At 54.3% G+C, this 24,438-nt stretch overlaps 1 protein-coding gene across 3 annotated transcripts in view; it reads left to right on the top strand.

Annotated features, from left to right (window-relative positions):
* LOC115124455 (nuclear factor 1 A-type) overlaps positions 1-24,438 on the top strand; it is a 318,617-nt gene that overhangs the window by 187,629 nt on the left and 106,550 nt on the right. For all 3 annotated transcript variants that reach the window (XM_065009608.1, XM_065009609.1, XM_065009610.1), the window contains exons 3-4: positions 1,082-1,144; positions 7,324-7,398. In XM_065009608.1, the coding sequence (XP_064865680.1) occupies positions 1,082-1,144; positions 7,324-7,398 (138 nt within the window). The remainder of the gene's footprint in view (positions 1-1,081; positions 1,145-7,323; positions 7,399-24,438) is intronic.

Here is a 24,438-nt window from a genome sequence, read left to right as displayed (position 1 = left end):
GACCAAAAAGCTCTATTTTTGTCTCATCAGACCACATGACCTTCTCCCATTCCTCCTCTGGATCATCCAGATGGTCATTGGCAAACTTCAGATGGGCCTGGACATGCGCTGGCTTGAGCAGGGGGACCTTGCGTGCGCTGCAGGATTTTAATCCATGACGGCGTAGTGTGTTACTAATGGTTTTCTTTGAGACTGTGGTCCCAGCTCTCTTCAGGTCATTGAGCAGGTCCTGCCGTGTAGTTCTGGGCGGATCCCTCACCTTCCTCATGATCATTGATGCCCCACGAGGTGAGATCTTGCATGGAGCCCCAGACCGAGGGTGATTGACCGTCATCTTGAACTTCTTCCATTTTCTAATAATTGCGCCAACAGTTGTTGCCTTCTCACCAAGCTGCTTGCCTATTGTCCTGTAGCCCATCCCAGCCTTGTGCAGGTCTACAATTTTACCCCTGATGTCCTTACACAGCTCTCTGGTCTTGGCCATTGTGGAGAGGTTGGAGTCTGTTTGATTGAGTGTGTGGAAGGTGTCTTTTATACAGGTAACGAGTTCAAACAGGTGCAGTTAATACAGGTAAAGAGTGGATAACAGGGGGGCTTCTTAAAGAAAAACTAACAGGTCTTTGAGAGCCGGAATTCTTACTAGTTGGTAGGTGATCAAATACTTATGTCATGCAATAAAATGCAAATGAATTACTTAAAAATCATACAATGTGATTTTCTGGATTTTTGTTTTAGATTCCGTCTCTCACAGTTGAAGTGTACCTATGATAAAAATTACAGACCTCTACATGCTTTGTAAGTGGGACAACCTGCAAAATCGTCAGTGTATCAAATACTTGTTCTCCCCACTGTACATATGACATGAGTAAAACAGTATGTAAACATTATTAAATTTAACCCATCCAAGTGTTTTTATGGATTCTGCATGTTATCTTATCGCTTATATATCCATGATATCGCCTTGTTGAATAAAACCGTGCCATTTTGGCTCATCTGAAAGTTGGACTGCTTCTGAGACCCTTCCTCCAGTCCCTTGCGGCCTTTCACCTTCCTCTCTCTCTCTCTCTCTCTCTCTCTGTAGATGGCCAGTCAGAGAGTCCCAACCAGCAGAGTGAGTCTGATATCAAGGAGCAGCCTGAGAACGGTAAGAGTCTAATGACTGTACTGTACAACTACTGTAGCATACTAGTAAAATCATTGAACAAGAGAATCAGTTACCTCTGTCTCAACCTAATATCACATGAGTTTACAAAACATTATGAACACCTGCTCTTTCCATGACAGACCGACCAGGTGAATCCAAGTGAAAACTATGATTCCTTATTGATGTCACCTGTTAAATTCTCTCCCGTCAGTGTAGATGAAGGTGAGGAGACATGTTAAAGAAGAATTTTTAAGCCTTGAGACAATTGACATATGGATTCTGTATTGGTGCTAGTCAGAGGGTGAATGGCCAAGACAAAAGTGCCTTTGAACGGGGTATGGTAGTAGGTGCACCGGTATGAGTGTGAAGAACTGCAACACTACTGGGTTTTTCACGCTCAACAGTTTCTCGTGTGTATCAAGAATGTTCCACCACCCAAAGGACATCCAGCCAACTTGACACAACTGTGGGAATCATTGGAGTCAACATGGGCCACCATCCCTGTGGAATGCTTTCAACGCCTTGTAGAGTCCACACCCCGATGAATTGAGGCTGTTCTGACGGCAAAAAGGGGTGCAACTCAATAATAAGAAGGTGTTCCTAATTAGCGGTCAACCTCTAATTATGATTTTTCAACGCCAATACCGATACCAATTATTGGAGGACAAAAAAAGCCGATACCGATTAATCGGCCGATTTAAAAAAAATGTATTTGTAATAATGACAATTACAACAATACTGAATGAACACTTATTTTAACTTAATATAGTACATCAATAAAATCAATTTAGCCTCAAATAAATAATGAAACATGTCCAATTTGGTTTAAATAATGCAAAAACAAAGTGTTGGAAAATAAAGTAAAAGTGCAATATGTGTCATGTAAGAAAGCTTACGTTTAAGTTCCTTGCTCAGAACATGAGAACATATGAAAGCTGGTGGTTCCTTTTAACGAGTCTTCAATATAGGTAAGAAGTTTAGGTTGTAGTTATTATAGGAATTATAGGACTATTTCTCTCTATACCATTTGTATTTCAATATCAAATCATAGACTTAATTATAACATAACACACAGAAATACGAGCCTTAGGACATTAATATGGTCAAATCCGGAAACTATCATTTCAAAAACAAGACGTTTATTCTTTCAATATATACGGAATACGGAACCGTTCTGTATTTTATCGAACGGGTGGCATCCCTAAGTCTAAATATTCCTGTTACATTTCACAACCTTCAATGTTATGTCATAATTACGTAAAATTCTGGCAAATTAGTTCGCAATGTGCCAGGCCCAAACTGGGGCTGGAGGGCTTTGGGACTGGAGGGCTTTGGGACTGGAGGGCTTTGGGACTGGAGGGCTATGGGACTGGAGGGCTATGGGACTGGAGGGCTTTGGGGGTGGAGGGCTTTGGGGGTGGAGGGCTTTGGGGTTGGAGGGATATGGGGCTGGAGGGCTATGGGGCTGGAGGGATATGGGGCTGGAGGGCTATGGGGCTGGAGAGATATGGGGCTGGAGGGATATGGGGCTAGAAGGCTATGGGGCGGGAGGTGGATATGGGGCTGGGGAGCTATGGGGCTGGAGGGGTGGATATGGGGCTGGAGGGCTATGGGGCTGGAGGGATTTGAGGGTGGAGGGCTATGGGGCTGGATGGATTTGAGGGTGGAGGGCTATGGGGCTGGAGGGATTTGAGGGTGGAGGGCTATGGGGCTGGAGGGATATGAGGGTGGAGGGATATGATGGTGGAGGGCTATGGGGCTGGAGGGATTTGAGGGTGGAGGGCTATGGGGCTGGAGGGATTTGAGGGTTTATGGCTATGGGGCTGGAGGGCTATGGGGCTGGAGGGATATGGGGCTGGAGGGATTTGAGGGTGGAGGGCTATGGGGCTGGAGGGCTATGGGGCTGGAGGGATTTGAGGGTGGAGGGCTATGGGGCTGTATGGCTATTGGGCTGGAGGGATATGAGGGTGGAGGGCTATGGGGCTGGAGGGATTTGAGGTTGGAGGGCTATGGGGCTGGAGGGATATGAGGGTGGAGGGCTATGGGGCTGGAGGGATATGGGGCTGGAGGGCTATGGGGCTGGAGGGAATCACTCTCTTTCTTACTCTTTCACATTCACCCCCTTTTTCTTTCACATTCACTCTCCTTCTCAAGCCACCGTATTCATTCTCTCCTTTCTCTCTGTTTCTCTCCTTTCTCAATTAAATTCAATTCACTTTATTGGCATGTAACAATGTACATATTGCCAAAGCTTATTTTGGATATTTACAATATAAAATAAAAATGAGATTCAAAATGATCAATTGGACAACAGTAACAACAATAACCAAGGGTCAAAATAACCATACATTGAACAATAACAATAAGCATACAGTAGAGGACATGTGCAGGTTGATTGGTCTATCAGACTGTCCCTCAACTTATGGCAGGCAGCAATGTAGTGCGCTGCCAACCCACAGCTTTCTGCGTCCTCCCCCAACAGGACGGGTAGCCTACTCTCATCAGAGAGGTCTTTGAAACCTTGAATAAGGGTTTCAAATTTGGGGTAATGACACTCTCTAATTGTTTTATATTTTTGACATGTTGTCAGGAAATGCAGCTCTGTCTCAGGTTCTGCTGTTGTGCAGTGGTTGCAAAGCCTTTCCTCTACAGGGAGCCAGGTTTTCCTGTCTACCCTTCTCAATGGCAAGGCTGTGCTCACTGAGCCTGTACTTTGTCAAGGTTTTTCTAAGGTTTTGATCAGTAACCATGGTCAAATAGTTAGCCACGATGTACTGTCGATTTAGGGCCAGATAGCACTGCATTTTGCTTTGTGTTTGTGCTTGTGTTTCCCAATAAGCAATGTAGTTTTGTTTTGACTGTGTTGTAATTTGGTATATACTGATTGATTGGATGTTCTGGTCCTGAGGCTTCTGTGTGTTAGTAGAACAAGTATGTGAACTCAGCCCCAGGACCTGCTAGATGAGGGGACTCTTTTCTTTGCTCAGCTCTTGGCATTGCAGGGCTTGGTAATGATATGAGAGGGGGTCACTGTATTTTAGATGTTTCCAAAACTGAATTGCTCTTTTTTGAGTTTTTATTATTCGTGGATATTGGCCTAATTCTGCCCTACATGCAATGTTTGTAGTTTTCCTCTGGACATGTAGGAGAATCTTACAGAACTCTGCATGCAGGGTTTCAATGGGGTGTTTGTTCCATTTGATGAAATCTTGTTTTGCAAGTGGACCCCACACCTCGCTGCCATAAAGTGCAATTGGTTCAATGACATATTCAATTAGTTTTAGCCAAATGTTAATAGGTATTTCAATTTGAATTTCCTTTTAATGGCCTAGAATTCCCTACGTGCTTTCTCTCTCTCTCTCTCTCTCTCTCTCTCTCTCTCTCTCTCTCAATTCAATTCAATTCAATTCAAGGGGCTTTATTGGCATGGGAAACGTGTTAACATTGCCAAAGCAAGTGAGGTAGATAATATACAAAACTGAAATAAACAATATAAATTAACAGTAAACATTACACATACAGAAGTTTTAAAACAATAAAGACAATCCAAATGTCATATATATGTACAGTGTTTTAACAATGTACAAATGGTTAAAGGACACAAGATAAAATAAATAAGCATAAATATGCATTGTATTTACAATGGTGTTTGTTCTTCACTGGTTGCCCTTTTCTCGTGGCAACAGGTCACAAATCTTGCTGCTGTGATGGCACACTGTGGAATTCAAAATTTGATTTGTTTTCGAATTCTTTGTGGATCTGTGTAATCTGAGGGAAATATGTCTCTCTAATATGGTCATACATTGGGCAGGAGGTTAGGAAGTGCAGCTCAGTTTCCACCTCATTTTGTGGGCAGTGAGCACATAGCCTGTCTTCTCTTGAGAGCCATGTTTGCCTACGGCGGCCTTTCTCAATAGCAAGGCTATGCTCACTGAGTCTGTAATCCTTAATTTTGGGTCAGTCACAGTGGTCAGGTATTCTGCCGCTGTGTACTCTCTGTTTAGGGCCAAATAGCATTCTAGTTTGCTCTGTTTTTTTTGTTAATTCTTTCCAATGTGTCAAGTAATCTCTCTCTCTCCCTCTCTCTGCCTGTCTCTCTCTCTCTCTCTCTCTCTCTCTCTCTCTCTCTCTCTCTCTCTTTGGCATCTTTACCCTTAAGAGTGTACTAAGTTTGGAGCAGAGCTGGGCCCTGGTCACTCTAAAGGGAATAGGGTTCTCTTTGGGACGTAGTCATAGAGCGTCTAGGGAATGAAGACCAGCAATGAACGTATTTCATTTTGTTATTGAACCTTCATTTAACTAGGCAAGTCAGTTAAGATAAAATGTGTATTTACAATGACGGTCTATCCCAGCCAATCCCTAACCCGGACGACACTGGGGCTATCCCAGCCAATCCCTATCCCGGACGACACTGGGGCTATCCCAGCCAATCCCTAACCCGGACGACACTGGGGCTATTCCAGCCAATCCCTAACCCGGACGACACTGGGGCTATCCCAGCCAATCCCTACCCCGGACGACACTGGGGCTATCCCAGCCAATCCCTAACCCGGACGACACTGGGGCTACCCCAGCCAATCCCTAACCCGGACGACACTGGGGCTATCCCAGCCAATCCCTAACCCGGACGACACTGGGCCTATCCCAGCCAATCCCTAACCCGGACGACACTGGGGCTATCCCAGCCAATCCCTAACCCGGACGACACTGGGGCTATCCCAGCCAATCCCTAACCCGGACGACACTGGGGCTACCCCAGCCAATCCCTAACCCGGACGACACTGGGGCTATCCCAGCCAATCCCTAACCCGGACGACACTGGGGCTATCCCAGCCAATCCCTAACCCGGACGACAATGGGGCTATCCCAGCCAATCCCTAACCCGGACGACACTGGGGCTATCCCAGCCAATCCCTAACCCGGACGACACTGGGGCTACCCCAGCCAATCCCTAACCCGGACGACACTGGGGCTATCCCAGCCAATCCCTAACCCGGACGACACTGGGGCTACCCCAGCCAATCCCTAACCCGGACGACACTGGGGCTATCCCAGCCAATCCCTAACCCGGACGACACTGGGGCTATCCCAGCCAATCCCTAACCCGGACGACACTGGGCCTATCCCAGCCAATCCCTAACCCGGACGACACTGGGGCTATCCCAGCCAATCCCTAACCCGGACGACACTGGGGCTATCTCAGCCAATCCCTAACCCGGACGACACTGGGGCTATCCCAGCCAATCCCTAACCCGGACGACACTGGGGCTATCCCAGCCAATCCCTAACCCGGACGACACTGGGCCTATCCCAGCCAATCCCTAACCCGGACGACACTGGGGCTATCCCAGCCAATCCCTAACCCGGACGACACTGGGGCTATCCCAGCCAATCCCGGACGATGCTGTGCCAATTGTGCGCCGCCCTATGGGACTCCCAATCATGGCCAGTTGTGATACAGCCTGGAATCGAACCAGGGTCTGTAGTGATGCCTCTAGCACTGACATGCAGTGCATTAGACTGCTGCACCACTGGTGGTTCCTAGTGGTTCCCAACGAGAGGTACTGGGAACCCTGGGAGTACTTGGGGGGGTACTCCAGGCAGAGCAACATTCAGTTGGTGGTACAGGAGTTGTAGGGGGAAAGCAAAGCTTGTCCAAAGTTATGGAAAATGTCTTGGAAAGATGAGATCAGTATCAACACGAGCTGCTCCAGTAGTTTCACTAGAGACACTTGTGTGTTTTTGTGTGTGTCTGGTTAGTGGAGCCCCCTGCCGTGGTTTTTGGGAGTGGAAGGTGGGGACAGGGGCCCCAGATGTGCCCTGCCCTCTAGGTCATTGTAAATGCACCCTCTTCTCACACATTGCCTTACTTTCCACAGGGACATGTAACGGTGTGTGAGTGAGGGTGAGCCTGTGTGTGTGTGTGTGTGTGTGTGTGTGTGTGTGTGTGTGTGTGTGTGTGTGTGTGTGTGTGTGTGTGTGTGTGTGTGTGTGTGTGTGTGTGTGTGTGTGTGTGTGTCTGTGTGCACATGCATGCGTGATTTTGTGTGTGTGTGTATGATGTGTGTTTGAGACGAACCTCGTCCCATGCCTCCTCTTTCATGTTCCAATGATCCTCTGTTTGCAATAACATCATCTCTCTCTCTCTCTCTCTCTCTCTCTCTCTCTCTTTCTCTCAGGACATCTTGGCTTCCAAGACAGCTTTGTCACATCGGGTGTCTTCAGTGTGGCCGAGCTCGTGCGAGTCTCACAGAGTAAGTTTATCCTCTCTATTCCTCTCTCTACCTCCCCCATCTTTACTCCCTCTGTCACTCTCTCTTTACCCCCCGTCACTCTCTCTTTACCCCCCGTCACTCTCTCTTCTCTTTACCCCCGTCACTCTCTCTTTACCCCCCGTCACTCTCTCTTTACCCCCCGTCACTCTCTCTTCTCTTTACCCCCCGTCACTCTCTCTTTACCCCCCGTCACTCTCTTTTTACCCCCCGTCACTCTCTCTTCTCTTTACCCCCGTCACTCTCTCTTTATCCCCCGTCACTCTTTCTTTATCCCCGTCACTCTCTCTTTACCCCCCATCACTCTCTCTTTACCCCCTCTGTCACTCTCTCTTTACCCCCCATCACTCTCTCTCTACCCCTCTGTCACTCTCTCTGTCACTCTCTCTGTCACTCTCTCTTTACCCCGTCACTCTCTCTTCTTTTACCTCCCGTACCTCCCCGTCACTCTCTCTTTACCCCCCGTCTCTTTACCCCCCCCGTCTCTCTTTACCCCCCGTCACTCTCTCTTTTTACCCCCCTTTACCCCCTCTGTCACTCTCTCTTTACCCCCCGTCACTCTCTCTTTTACCCCCCACTCTCTCTGTCACTCTCTCTTCTCTTTTTACCCCCGTCACTCTCTCTTCTCTTTACCCCCCGTCACTCTCTCTTTACCCCCTGTCACTCTCTCTTTACCCCCCCCGTCACTCTCTCTTCTCTTTACCCCCCGTCACTCTCTCTTTACCCCCCGTCACTCTCTCTTTACCCCCTCTGTCACTCTCTCTTTACCCCCCGTCACTCTCTCTTCTCTTTACCCCCCTGTCACTCTCTCTTTACCCCCCCGTCACTCTCTCTTTACCCCCCGTCACTCTCTCTTCTCTTTACCCCCCGTCACTCTCTCTTTACCCCCCGTCACTCTCTCTTTTACCCCCGTCACTCTCTCTTCTCTTTTTACCCCCGTCTCTTTACTCTCTCTTTATCCCCCGTCACTCTTTCTTTATCCCCGTCCTTCTCTTTACCCCCGTCACTCTCTCTTTTACCCCCTCTGTCACTCTCTCTTTACCCCCCCATCACTCTCTCTCTACCCCTCTGTCACTCTCTCTGTCACTCTCTCTGTCACTCTCTCTTTTACCCCCCGTCTTTACTCTCTCTTCTCTTTACCTCCCCGTCACTCTCTCTTTACCCCGTCACTCTCTCTTTACCCCCCCGTCACTCTCTCTTTACCCCCGTCACTCTCTCTTTACCCCCCTCTCACTCTCTCTTCTCTTTACCCCCCCCGTCACTCTCTCTTCTCTTTACCCCCCCGTCACTCTCTCTTTACCCCCTGTCACTCTCTCTTTATCCCCCCGTCACTCTCTCTTTACCTTCCCGTCACTCTCTCTTTACCCCCCCCACCCCGTCACTCTCTCTTCTCTTTACCCCCCGTCACTCTCTCTTTACCCCCTGTCACTCTCTCTTTACCCCCCGTCACTCTCTCTTTTACCCTCCCGTCGTCACTCTCTCTTCTCTTTACCCCCCCCGTCACTCTCTCTGTACCCCCTCTGTCACTCTCTCTTTACCCCCTGTCACTCTCTCTTTACCCCCAGTCACTCTCTCTTCTCTTTTACTCCCCGTCACTCTCTCTTTACCCCCTGTCCCTCTCTCTTCTCTTTACCCCCCGTCACTCTCTCTGTACCCCCTCTGTCACTCTCTCTTTACCCCCCCATCACTCTCTCTCTACCCCTCTGTTACTCTCTCTGTCACTCTCTCTGTCACTCTCTCTTTACCCCCCGTCCTCTCTCTTCTCTTTACCCCCCGTCACTCTCTCTTTACCCCCCGTCCTCTCTCTTTACCCCCCGTCACTCTCTCTTCTCTTTACCCCCCGTCACTCTGTCTTTACCCCCCGTCACTCTCTCTTTACCCCCGTCACTCTCTCTTCTCTTTACCCCCCGTCACTCTCTCTTTATCCCCCGTCACTCTCTCTTTACCCCCGTCACTCTCTCTTTACCCCCGTCACTCTCTTTACCCCCGTCACTCTCTCTTTACCCCCGTCACTCTCTCTTTACCCCCGTCACTCTCTCTTTACCCCCCGTCACTCTCTCTTCTCTTTACCTCCCGTCACTCTCTCTTTACCCCCCTTCACTCTCTCTTTACCCCCCCCGTCACTCTCTCTTTACCCTCCCGTCACTCTCTCTTTACCCCCCGTCACTCTCTCTTCTCTTTACCCCCCGTCACTCTCTCTTTACCCCCCGTCACTCTCTCTTTACCCCCCCTCTCTCTTTACCCCCCGTCACTCTCTCTTTATCCCCGTCACTCTCTCTTTATCCCCCCTTCACTCTCTCTTTACCCCCCGTCACTCTCTCTTTACCCCCACTGTCACTCTCTCTTTACCCCCCGTCACTCTCTCTTTACCCCCGTCACTCTCTCTTTTACCCCCCGTCACTCTCTCTTCTCTTTACCCCCCGTCACTCTCTCTTTACCCCCCGTCACTCTCTCTTCTCTTTACTCCCCGTCACTCTCTCTTTACCCCCGTCACTCTCTCTTTACCCCCTGTCACTCTCTCTTTACCCCCCGTCACTCTCTCTTTACCCCCTGTCACTCTCTCTTTACCCCCCGTCACTCTCTCTTCTCTTTACCCCCGTCACTCTCTCTTTTACCCTCCCGTCACTCTCTCTTCTCTTTACCCCCCTGTCACTCTCTCTGTACCCCCTCTGTCACTCTCTCTTTACCCCCTGTCACTCTCTATACCCCCCTGTCATCTCTCTTTACCCCCGTCACTCTCTCTTTACCCCCCTGTCACTCTCTTTACCCCCTGTCACTCTCTCTTTACCCCCGTCACTCTCTCTTCTCTTTACTCCCCGTCACTCTCTATTTACCCCCCGTCACTCTCTCTGTACCCCCTCTGTCACTCTCTCTTTACCCCCATCACTCTCTCTCTACCCCTCTGTCACTCTCTCTTTAACCCCCCCATCACTCTCTCTCTCTGTCTCTTTCTCTCTCTGTCTCCATCTCTATTCTCTCCACAAAGAGAAGCCAGCAGCAGGCAGTGATGTGATTGCATATCTGCCATCGATATGGTCCGGGCCCACTAATACAATTTATTAGGATCGATACAGAGATTCCCCAGTCACTCCCACTATGTTAATGAACTAAGAGCAAACCCCAATTCTCTCCCAAATCAGACAGTCAGCTAAAGGAAAAGACCTACAGTCACCTTAGTAGGCCAATGAAAAATGGACAATGACTAAGATCTGTTTCTCAGAGTAGGAGTGCTGATCTAGGATCAGTTTTACCTTTTAGGTTACAATGAATGCAAGGGAAGAGGGCAGTCTGAGACCCTTTATGAAGACAGGCTCTGAAGTTTAGGTTAACCTTAATCGTTAGGGGGGTGGCCCTGTCGGTGCCCCTCCTCGACTCTTTACCTTAATCGTTAGGGGGGAGGCCCTGTTGGGTGCCACTCCTTGACTCTTTACCTTAATCGTTAGGGGGGTGGCCCTGTCGGTGCCCCTCCTCGACTCTTTACCTTAATCGTTAGGGGGGAGGCCCTGTCGGTGCCACTCCTCGACTCTTTACCTTAATCGTTAGGGGGGAGGCCCTGTCGGTGCCACTCCTCGACTCTTTACCTTAATCGTTAGGGGGGAGGCCCTGTTGGGTGCCACTCCTTGACTCTTTACCTTAATCGTTAGGGGGGAGGCCCTGTCGGTGCCACTCCTCGACTCTTAACCTTAATCGTTAGGGGGGAGGCCCTGTCGGTGCCCCTCCTCGACTCTTTACCTTAATCGTTAGGGGGGAGGCCCTGTCGGTGCCCCTCCTCGACTCTTAACCTTAATCGTTAGGGGGGGGGCCCTGTCGGTGCCACTCCTCGACTCTTAACCTTAATCGTTAGGGGGGAGGCCCTGTCGGTGCCCCTCCTCGACTCTTTACCTTAATCGTTAGGGGGGAGGCCCTGTCGGTGCCCCTCCTCGACTCTTTACCTTAATCGTTAGGGGGGAGGCCCTGTTGGGTGCCACTCCTTGACTCTTTACCTTAATCGTTAGGGGGGAGGCCCTGTTGGGTGCCACTCCTTGACTCTTTACCTTAATCGTTAGGGGGAGGCCCTGTCGGTGCCCCTCCTCGACTCTTTACCTTAATCGTTAGGGGCGAGGCCCTGTCGGTGCCACTCCTCGACTCTTTACCTTAATCGTTAGGGGGGAGGCCCTGTCGGTGCCACTCCTCGACTCTTAACCTTAATCGTTAGGGGGGAGGCCCTGTAGGTGCCCCTCCTCGACTCTTTACCTTAATCGTTAGGGGGGAGGCCCTGTCGGTGCCACTCCTTGACTCTTTACCTTAATCGTTAGGGGGGAGGCCCTGTAGGTGCCCCTCCTCGAGTCTTAACCTTAATCGTTAGGGGGGAGGCCCTGTCGGTGCTCCTCCTCGAGTCTTAACCTTAATCGTTAGGGGGGAGGCCCTGTAGGTGCCCCTCCTCGACTCTTAACCTTAATCGTTAGGGGGGAGGCCCTGTCGGTGCCCCTCCTCGACTCTTAACCTTAACCGTTAGGGGGGGAGCCCTGTAGGTGCCCCTCCTCGAGTTTTAACCTTAATCGTTAGGGGGGAGGCCCTGGCGGTGCCCCTCCTCGACTCTTAACCTTAATCGTTAGGGGGGAGGCCCTGTCGGTGCCACTCCTCGACTCTTAACCTTAATCGTTAGGGAGGGGGGGCCTGTAGGTGCCACTCCTCGACTCTTAACCTTAATCGTTAGGGGGGAGTCCCTGTCGGTGGCACTCCTCTTGGAGAAGAAGAAAAGGGAAGATAAAGGGAAAGGGGAGGGGAGAGGAGGAGGGGAGAGGAGGAGGGGAGAGGAGGAGGGAGAGGAGGAGGTGAGGGAGGTGGTAAGAAAGAAACTCCTCCAGACAAATCTTTGTCATTGGAGAAGGAGGAGACGGAAAGATGAAGGAGAGATGGAGAGACAAAGGAGAGATGGAGAGACAAAGGAGAGATGGAGAGACAAAGGAGAGATGGAGAGACAAAGGAGAGATGGAGAGACAAAGGAGAGATGGAGAGACAAAGGAGAGTTGGAGAGACAAAGGAGAGATGGAGAGACAAAGGAGAGATGGAGAGACAAAGGAGAGATGGAGAGATGGAGAGACAAAGGAGAGATGGAGAGACAAAGGAGAGATGGAGAGACAAAGGAGAGATGGAGAGACAACGGAGAGATGGAGAGACAAAGGAGAGATGGAGAGACAAAGGAGAGATGGAGAGACAAAGGAGAGATGGAGAGACAAAGGAGAGATGGAGAGAGAGTGAGGGAAGAGAAAAACATGACCTTTAAAAAGTGTGTTCTACATACAACACAGGGAGGCAGGGAAGGAGGGGGTGCAGAACGATCCATTCGGTCCTGTCGTTAGCCCCCGCTAACAATAGCCCATTGAAAGTGCCTGTCAGCACTCTGACTGGAGACCCTTCTGATCAAAGATTCATTGATCACCCCCCACCACACCCCCCCCCACCACAAACACCCCCCACCACACACACCCCCCACCACACACACCCTGCCCTCACTCACGCCGTCTCTCCATCCCTCCTTTGTCATCTGTTTCAACCTCTCCCGGACCCAGTCTGTAATATCTACATGTTTCAAGTAGACCACCATAGTCCCTGTTGCTAAGAACGCCAAGGCAACCTGTCTAAATGACTTTCACCTCGTAATACTCACATCTGTAGCCATGTAATGCATTGAAAGGCTGGTCATGGCTCACATCGACACCATCATCCCAGACACCCTGGACCCACTCCAATTCACATACCGCCCCAACAGATCCACAGATGATGCAATCTCTATTGCACTCCACACTACCCTCTCTCACCTGGTCAAGAGGAATGCCTAAGTGAGAATGCTGTTCATTGACTACAGCTCAGCGTTCAACACCATAGTACCCTCAAAGCTCATCACTAAGCTAAGGATCCTGGGACTGAACACCACCCTCTGCAACTGGATCCTGGACTTCCTGACGGGCTGCCCCCAGGTGGTAAGGGTAGGCAGCAACACATCTGCCACGCTGATCATCTGCCACGCTGAGGGGGGCCCCTCAGGGGTGCGTGCTTAGTCCCCTCCTGTACTCACTGTTCACCCATGACTGCGTGGCCACTCACGACTCCCAGCACCATGATTAAGTTTTCCAGACGACACGGCGATGGTAGGCCTGATCACCAACAACGATGAGTCAGACTATAGGGAGGAGATCAGAGACCTGCCAGTGTGGTGCCAGGACAATAGCTGATCATGAAACAGAGGGCAGAGCACGCCCCCTATTCTCATTGACGGGGCTGCAGTTGAGCAGGTTGAGAGCTTAAAGATCCTTGGTGTCCACATCACCATCAAACTAACATGGTCCAAACATACAAAGACAGTCGTGAAGAGGGCACGAAAAACCTATTCCCCCTCAGGAGACTGAAAATACTTGACATGGGTCAGCAGATCCTCCAAAGGTTCTACTTCTGCACCTTCGAGAGCATCCTGACTGTTTGCATCACCGCCTGGTATGGCAACTGCTTAGCCTCCGACCACCAGGCACTCCTGCCATCCAAGACCTCTATACCAGGCGGTGTCAGAGGAAGGCCCTAAAAATTGTCAAAGACTCCAGCAACCCTAGTCATAGACTGTTCTCTTGGCTACTGCACGGCAAGCGGTACCGGAGCGCCAAGTCTAGGTCCAAGAGGCTCTGAACAGCTTCTACCCCCAAGTCATAAGACTCCTGAACATCTAGTCAAATGGCACGTATGATAGATTTATTTAAGAGAGTGGAGAGGGACCAGGGGGTGGGTTGACTTGAAAGTGCAGAGCTATAGATGAGGGGTCGTTATTGAATGGGGCGACAGGCCGCCTTCACCCCCCCTCATCATCCTCCCCTTCCCCTACCCATTCCTCCCCTACCTCCCCCTCTGTACGGTAGTGTGACCTTGGCTTTGTGCACCCATTACACAATTCAGTGGCAGGGCCCAATCGAATCTGCTTCTGTCGATCAATATCCTATTAAAGCACCACACAAAAAACGAGAATGAGAGAGAGAGAGACAGGGGGTGGAGGAAGGGAAGAGAGAGAGAGTGGGGGGGTAGAGGGAGGGAATAGAGAGAGAGGGGGTAGAGAGAGAGAAATGGGGGGTATAGGGAGGGAAGAGAGAGAAGGGGGGGTAGAGGGAGGGAGAGCGAGAATGGGGGAGAGATAGAGAGGGGGGTAGAGGAAGGAAGAGAGAGAAGGAAGAGAGAAAGAGAGAGGGATGGGAGAGAGAGAGGCGTGAGGGAGGTAAGAGAGAGAAAGTGGGGGGTAGAGGGAGGGAAGAGAGAGGGGGGAGGAAGGGGTAGAGAGAGAGGGAGGGGGTAGAGGAATGGGGGGGAGAGGGGAGGGCAGAGAGAGAGGGGGTTAGACGGAGGGTAGAGAGAAAGGGGGATAGGAGGAGGGATGAGAGAGGGATGAGAGAGGGGGGTAGATAGAGGGGGTAGAGAGAGGGATGAAAGAGGGAGGGTAGAGAGAGGGGGTAGAGAGGGATGAGAGAGGGGTTAGAGGGAGGGATGAGAGAGGGAGGGTAGAGAGAGGGGGTAGAGAGAGGGATGAGAGAGGGGGTAGAGGGGAGGATGAGAGAGGGAGGGTAGAGAGAGGGGGTAGAGAGAGGATGAGAGAGGGGTAGTAGAGGGGGGTAGAGAGAGGGGGGGTAGAGTGGAGGGATGAGAGAGGAGAGGAATGAGAGAGGGGGTAGAGGGAGGGATGAGCGAGAGGGGGTAGAGGGGAGGAATGAGAGGGGGTAGAGGGAGGGATGAGAGAGGGGTTAGAGGGGAGGAATGAGAGAGGGGGGTAGAGGGGAGGGATGAGAGAGGGGTAGAGGGGAGGAATGAGAGGGGGTAGAGGGGAGGAATGAGAGAGGGGGTCGAGGGGAGGAATGAGAGAGGGGGTCGAGGGGAGGAATGAGAGGGGGTAGAGGGGAGGGATGAGAGAGGGGGTAGAGGGGAGGAATGAGAGGGGGTAGAGGGGAGGAATGAGAGAGGGGGTCGAGGGGAGGAATGAGAGAGGGGGTCGAGGGAGGAATGAGAGGGGGTAGAGGGCTAGGAATGAGAGAGGGGGGGTAGAGGGGAGGAATGAGAGGGGGGGGTAGAGGGGAGGAATGTAAGTCTTCTTAAACTTAGCTGTTATCTCTATGTTGTTTGTTTTCTATATATTTTTGGCGTTACTGTAATTGGTCCGTTAATTTGGGAGATTCTGTTCCTTTCTCTCAGTCTCTTCTCTTCCCTATCAATTCAATTCAATTCAAGGGGCTTTATTGGCATGGGAAACATTTGTTGTGTTTGTATTTACAATGGTGTTTGTGCTTCACTGGTTGCCCTTTTCTTGTGGCAACAGGTGATCTATCTCTGTCTCGTAAGTTTCATCCATCTGCTCAGCGGAGACAGGGGATCACTAGCTGGTTGATGCCAGTTTGCTGGTTCTACTAGAAATTCACAGTTAGAAGCGGTATCACTAGTTGGTCATGATTGTCACTCTGTAGATCAGTTCCGGTTTGACCTGGCATGCTATAGACCATGCCAGGGGGTACCGCTTGGCACAGCCTGGCACAGAGCAACACACACCTAGGCCAGCAGTGCCCACCTCCATCTCATCTGCTTGTATGTTGGACACACGCACATGAATACAAAATACACACTTACTCTTTCTCTGTGAATGGTTGGCATCGTGCTAGAGTGGCACACACAGCACCCACGTTCAGGGGCATGCCCCCCTGGGATCACTCTAACCCATACACACACACAGACCCCACGTCCAGGGAAATGCCCCCCTGGGATCACTCTAACCCATACACACACACAGACCCCACGTCCAGGGAAATGCCCCCTGGGATCACTCTAACCCATACACACACAGACCCCAGACCCCACATCCCCAGACCCCACGTCCAAAATGCCCCCTGGGATCACTCTAACCCATACACACACACAGACCCCACGTCCAGGGAAATGCCCCCCTGGGATCACTCTAACCCATACACACACACAGACCCCACGTCCAGGGAAATGCCCCCCTGGGATCACTCTAACCCATACACACACACAGACCCCACGTCCAGGGAAATGCCCCCCTGGGATCACTCTAACCCATACACACACCTGGCCTCTCCTCCTGGCCTCTCCTCCTGGCCTCTCCTCCTTCCCTCCATCCTCACCCTCCTCGTCTGCCCCCTGGCATACCCTGCATTACTACTGGGGATACCACCACCACCACCAACACCACTACCACCACCAACCCCACTACCACCACCAACCCCACTACCACCACCAACCCCACCACCACTACCAACCCCACCACCACCACCACCACTACCGACCCCACCACCACCACTACCAACCCCACCACCACCACCACTACCAACCCCACCACCACCAACCCCACCACCACCACCAACCTCACCACCACCACCACAACCAACCCCACCACCACCACTACCAACGCCATCCCACCACCAACCCCACCAACAACCTCACCACCACCAACACTACCACAACCCCCCACTACCACCACCACCAACCCCACCACCACCACCAACCTCACCACCACCACTACCACTACCACCACCACCATCCCTACCACCACCACCACCAACCCCACCATTACCATTACCACCACCACCACTACCACCACTACCAACCCCACCACCACCACCTACCCTACCACCACACCACCACCAACCCCACTACCACCACCACTACCACCACCCCACCAACCCCACCACTACCACCAACCCCACCACCACCACCAACCCCACCACTACCACCAACCCCACCACCACCACCACCACTACCAACACCACCAACCCCCCACTACCACCAATCCCCCACTACCACCACCAACCTCACCATCACTACCACCACCACCAACCCCCCCCACTACCACTACCACCACCAACCCCAACACCACTACCACCACCACCAACCCCACCACTACCACCACCACCACCACCACTACCAACCCCACCACCACCACCAACCCCACCACCACCACCACCACTACCAACCCCACCAGCACTGCTACCAACCCCACCACCACCACTACCAACGCCACCAAACCACCAACCCCACCACCACCAACAACCTCACCACCACCACCACCACCACTACCACAACCCCCCACTACCACCACCACCAACCTCACCACCACCACCACCACCACTACCACAACCCCCCCCACTACCACCACTACCAACCCCACCACCACCACCACAATCACCATCACTACCACCAATCCCCCACTACCACCACCAACCTCACCATCACTACCACCACCACCAACCCCCCCACTACCACCACCACCAAACCCACCACCACCACCAACCACACCACCACTACCACCACCCCCACCAACCCCACCACTACCACCAACCCCACCATCACCATCACTACCACCACCACCCCCCCCACACTACCACCACCACCAACCCCACCACCACCACCAACCACACCACCACTACCACCACCACCAATCCCACCACTACAACCACCACCACCACTACCACCACCACCCCCCCCACCCACCACCACCAACCCCACCACCACCACCAACCTCACCACCACCACCACTACCACTACCACCACCACCATCCCTACCACCACCAACCCCACCATTACCATTACCACCACCACCATTACCACCACTACCAACCCCACCACCAATGTTGGTTTACTGCACACAGCCGAAGAGATTTGGTTCATTGTATTTGGGCCTAGCTAAGGCTCCAAACTGCACAAATGAGTGTTGCTCATTGCTTTGATAGATGTTTTAGATGCATTTGTGATTGATTTTATTACATAGTCTATTGGTAGACAGAAAAGTTACTTGGCCATTTTAAACTGGAATAAGAACCATAAAGTCCCCTGAAGTCCAGTATATCGAAGCCTTCAGCTTGTCAGACCATTTTAACCAACCCTACCACCACACCACCACCACCACCAACCCCACTACCACCAACCCCACCACACCACCACCACCACACCACCACCACCACCAACCCCACTACCACCAACCCCACCAACCCCACCACTACCACCAACCCCACCACACCACCACCACCACCAACCCCACTACCACCACCCCCCACCAACCCCACCACCCCCACCAACCCCACCACTACCACCAACCCCACCACTACCACCACACCACCACCACCAACCCCACCACTACCACCACACCACCACCACCACCAACCCCACTACCACCACCCCCACCAACCCCACCACTACCACCAACCCCACTACCACCACCCCCACCAACCCCACCACTACCACCAACCCCACCACTACCACCAACCCCACTACCACCAACCCCACCACCAACAACCCCACCACTACCACCCCACCCCCACCACCACCACCACCACACCACCACCACCACCAACCCCACCACTATCACCAACCCCACCACACCACCACCACCACCACCACACCACCAACCCCACCACTACCACCAACCCCACCACACCACCAACCCCACCACACCACCAACCCCCACCACCACACCACCACCACCACCAACCCCACCACTACCACCAACCCCACCACACCACCACCACCACCACCACCCCCCACTACCACCACCCCCACCAACCCCACCACTACCACCAACCCCACCACCACCACCAACCCCACCACTACCACCAACCCCACCATTACCATTACCACCACCACCACTACCACCACTACCACCACCCCCACCAACCCCACCACTACCACCAACCCCACCACCACCACCACCCCCCCACCACTACCACCAACCCCACCACCACCACCACCACCACCACCACCCAACCACCAACCCCACTACCACCACCCCCACCACTACCACCAACCCCCCACTACCACCAACCCCACCACCACCACCACCACCCCACCACTACCACCAACCCCACCACCACACCACCACCACCACCAACCCCACTACCACCACCACCCCACCAACCCCACCACTACCACCACCAACCCCACCACTACCACCAACCCCACTACCACCACCCCACCACTACCACCACCACCAACCCCACTACCACCACCCCACCAACCCCACCACTACCACCAACCCCACCACCACCACCAACCCCACTACCCACCACCCCACCAACCCCACCACTACCACCAACCCCACCACCCACCACCAACCCCACCACTACCACCACCCCCCACCACCACCACCACCACCACCAACCCCCACTGCCACCAACCTCCCACTACCACCACCAACCTCACAATCACCATCACTACCACTACCACCACCAACCCCCCACTACCCACCACCACCACCAACCCCACCACCACTACCACCACCACCAACCCCACCACTACCACCACCACCACCAACCCCCCACCACCAACCCCACCACCACCACCAAACCCACCACCACTACCACCACCACCACCACCCCCCACTACCACCAATCTCCCCACTACCACCACCAACCTCCACAATCACCCCATCACTACCACTACCACCACCACCACCCCCCACTACCACCACCACCACCAACCCCACCACCACTACCACCACCACCAACCCCATCACTACCACTACCACCACCAACCCCACTACTACACCACCACCACCAACCCCCCACCCACCACCACCACCACCCCACCAACCACCACCACCACCAACCCCACCACCAACCCCACCACCACCACCAAACCCACCACCACCACCACCACTACCACTACCACCACCAACCCCACCAACCCCCCACCACCACCACCACTACCACTACCACCAATCCCCCACTACCACCACCACCAACCCCCACTACCACCACCACCACCACCAACCCCACCACCAACCCCACCACCACCACCCCACCAAACCCACCACCACCACCACCACTACCACCACCACCAACCCCCACCAAACCCCCCACGACCACCACCACCACTACCACTACCACCAATCCCCCACTACCACCACCACCAACCTCACCATCACCATCACTACCACCACCACCAACCCCCCCACTACCAACACCACCAAACCCACCACCACCACCAACCACACCACCACTACCACCACCCCCACCCCCCACCACTACCACCAACCCCACCACTGCCACCAACCCCCCACCACCACCACCACCACCACTACCACTACCACCAATCCCCCACCACCACCACCACCCCCACTCACCATCACCATCACTACCACCACCACCACCACCACCAACCCCCCCACCACCACCACCACTACCACCACCACCACCAATTTATACCACTTACCACCACCACCACCAACCACCACCACCAACCCTACCACCACCACCAACCTCACCACCACCACCAACCACCACTACCACCACCACCATCCCACCACCACCACTACCCCACCATTACCATTACCATTACCACCACCACCACTACCACCACTACCAACCCCACCACCACCACCACTACCACCACCCCCACCAACCCCACCACTACCACCACCACCACTACCACCACCCCCACCAACCCCACCACTACCACCATCCCTACCACCACCAACCCCACCATTACCATTACCACCACCACCACTACCACCACTACCAACCCCACTACCACCACCACTACCACCACCCCCACCAACCCCACCACCACTACCAACCCCACCACCACCACCTACCCTACCACCACACCACCACCAACCCCACTACCACCACCACTACCACCACCCCACCAACCCCACCACCACTACCAACCCCACCACCACCACCTACCCTACCACCACACCACCACCAACCCCACTACCACCACCACTACCACCACCCCCACAAACCCCACCACCACCCCCACCACTACCACCAACCCCACCACCCACCTACCACCACCACCACCAACTACTACCACCACCCCACCACCACCACCACCAACCACACACCACTACCACCATCACCAACCCCCCACTACCACCAATCCCCCACTACCACCACCACCAACCCCACCACTACCACCACCACCAACCCCACCACTACCACCACCACCACCAACCCCCACCACCACCACCACCACCACCACCAACCCCACCACTACCACCACCAACCCCACCACCACTACCAACCCCACCAACCCACCACCACCAACCAACCCCACCACCACCACCACCACCACCACCACCACCCCACCACCACTACCACCACCACCACTACCAACCCCACCACCACTACCACCACCAACCCCACCACCACCAACCAACCACCACCACCACCACCACTACCACTACCACCAAACCACCATCCCTACCACCACCAACCCCACCATTACCATTACCACCACCACCACTACCACCTACCACCCCACCACCACCACTACCACTACCACCAATCCCCACTACCACCACCAACCTCACCATCACCATCACTACCACCACCACCAACCCCCCACCACCACCACCCCCCACCACCACCACCAACCACCACCACCACCACCACTACCACCACCACCATCCCTCCCACCACCAACCCCACCATTACCATTACCACCACCACCACTACCACCACTACCAACCCCACCACCACCACCACCACCACCACTCCACCACCCCACCAACCACCACTACCAACCCTCCACCATCACTACCACTACCACCACCAACCCCACCACCCCACCATACCACCACCACCACCCCACCACTACCACCATCACCACTACCACCACTACCACCACCACCATCCCTACCACCACCACCACCAACCCCACCAATCTACCACCACCAACCTACCACCACCACCACTACCACCACCAACCCCCCCCACTACCAGCCCACACCACCTACCACCTCACCACCACCACACCACCACCAACCCCACTACCACCACCACCACCAACCACCACCACCACTACCCCACCACCCCACCACCACTACCACTAACCCCACCACCACCACCACTACCACCACCACCAACCCCCCACTACCACCACCACCACCAGCCCCACCACCACCACCACCACCCCCACCCACTACCACCACCACCAAACCCACCACCACCACCACCCCACCACCACCACCACCACCACCACCACTACCACCACCACCACTACCCCACCATTACCATTACCACCACCACCCACCACCACCAAACCCCACCACCACCACCCTACCACTACCACCACCCCACCACCCCACCCACCACCACTACCACCACCCCCCACCACCACCCCCCACCACTACCACCAATCCCCACCACCACTACCACCTACCACCACCCCCACCACTACCACCACCACCACCACCCCCCACCACCACCACCACCATCCACCACTACCACCACCACCCTACCACCACCACTACCACTGCCACCACCAACCCCACCACTACCACCACCACCCCACCACCACCACCACCACCACCATCACCATTACCACTACCACCACCACCATCCCTACCACCTACCACCACCAACCCCCACCATTACCATTACCACCACCACCACTACCACCACTACCAACCCCACCACCACCACCTACCCTACCACCACACCACCACCAACCCCACTACCACCACCACTACCACCACCCCCACCAACCCCACCACTACCAACCACCCCACCACCACCACCACTACCACCACCACCAACCCCCACTACCACCAACCCCACCATCCCACCACTACCACCACCACCCACCACCCCCCACCACCACTACCACCACCACTACCACCACCACCAACCCCACCACTACCACCAACCCCCCACAGCCACCACCACCACTACCACTACCACCAACCCCCCACCACTACCACCACCAACCTCACCATCACCACCACTACCACCACCACCAACCCCACCAACCACCACCACCCCACCACTACCACCAATCCCCACCCCCACCACCACCCCACCACTACCACCACCACCACCACCATCCCCACCACCACCACCACCCCACCATTACCATTACCACCACCACCACCAACCCCACCACTACCACCACCACCCCACCACCACCACCAACCCCACCACCTCACCATCACCATCACTACCACCACCACCACCAACCACCACCACCACCACCACCACCCCCACTACCACCATCACCACTACCACTACCACCACCACCATCCTACCACCACCACCACCACCCCACCACCCACCACCACCACCACTCACCACCACTACCCCACCACCACCACCACCCTACCACCACCACCACCACCACCCCACCACCACCACCAACCCTACCACACCACCACTACCACCACCCCACCACCACCACCACCCTACCACCAACCCCCCACTACCACCACCACCACCAGCCCCACCACCACTACCACCACCACCAACCCCCACCACTACCACCACTACCACCACCACCACCAACCCCACCACCACCACCACCCCACCACCACCACCCACCACCACCCCACTACCATTACCATTACCACCACCACCACTACCACCACTACCAACCCCACCACCACCACCTACCCTACCACCACACCACCACCAACCCCACTACCACAACCACTACCACCACCCCCACCAACCCCACCACTACCACCAACCCCACCACCACCACCACCACCAACCCCACCACTACCACCACCACCACCACCACCCCACCACCACCACCAATCCCCCACCACCACCACCACCACCTCCACCATCACTACCACTACCACCACCAACCCCCACCACTACCACCACCACCACCAACCCCACTACCACCATCACCATTACCACTACCACCACCATCCCTACCACCACCACCACCACCAACCCCACCATTACCACCACTACCACCACCACCACTACCACCACCACCACTACCAACCCCACCACCACCACCTGCACCTACCACCACCACACCACCACCAACCCCACTCCCTACCACCACCCACCACCAACCACCACCACCACCAACCACCCACCACTACCACCACACCACCAACCCCACCACCACCACCACCACCACCAACCCCCACCACTACCACCACCACTGCCACCACACCACCACCATCACTACCACCACCACCACCCCCCACTACCACCACCACCACCACCACCACTCCACCACCACCACCACCACCACCAACCCCACCAC

This window comes from Oncorhynchus nerka, linkage group LG25 (genome assembly GCF_034236695.1).
Source record: "Oncorhynchus nerka isolate Pitt River linkage group LG25, Oner_Uvic_2.0, whole genome shotgun sequence".
NCBI classification, from domain to species: domain Eukaryota; kingdom Metazoa; phylum Chordata; class Actinopteri; order Salmoniformes; family Salmonidae; genus Oncorhynchus; species Oncorhynchus nerka.
This window is presented reverse-complemented; position numbering and strand designations above follow the sequence as displayed.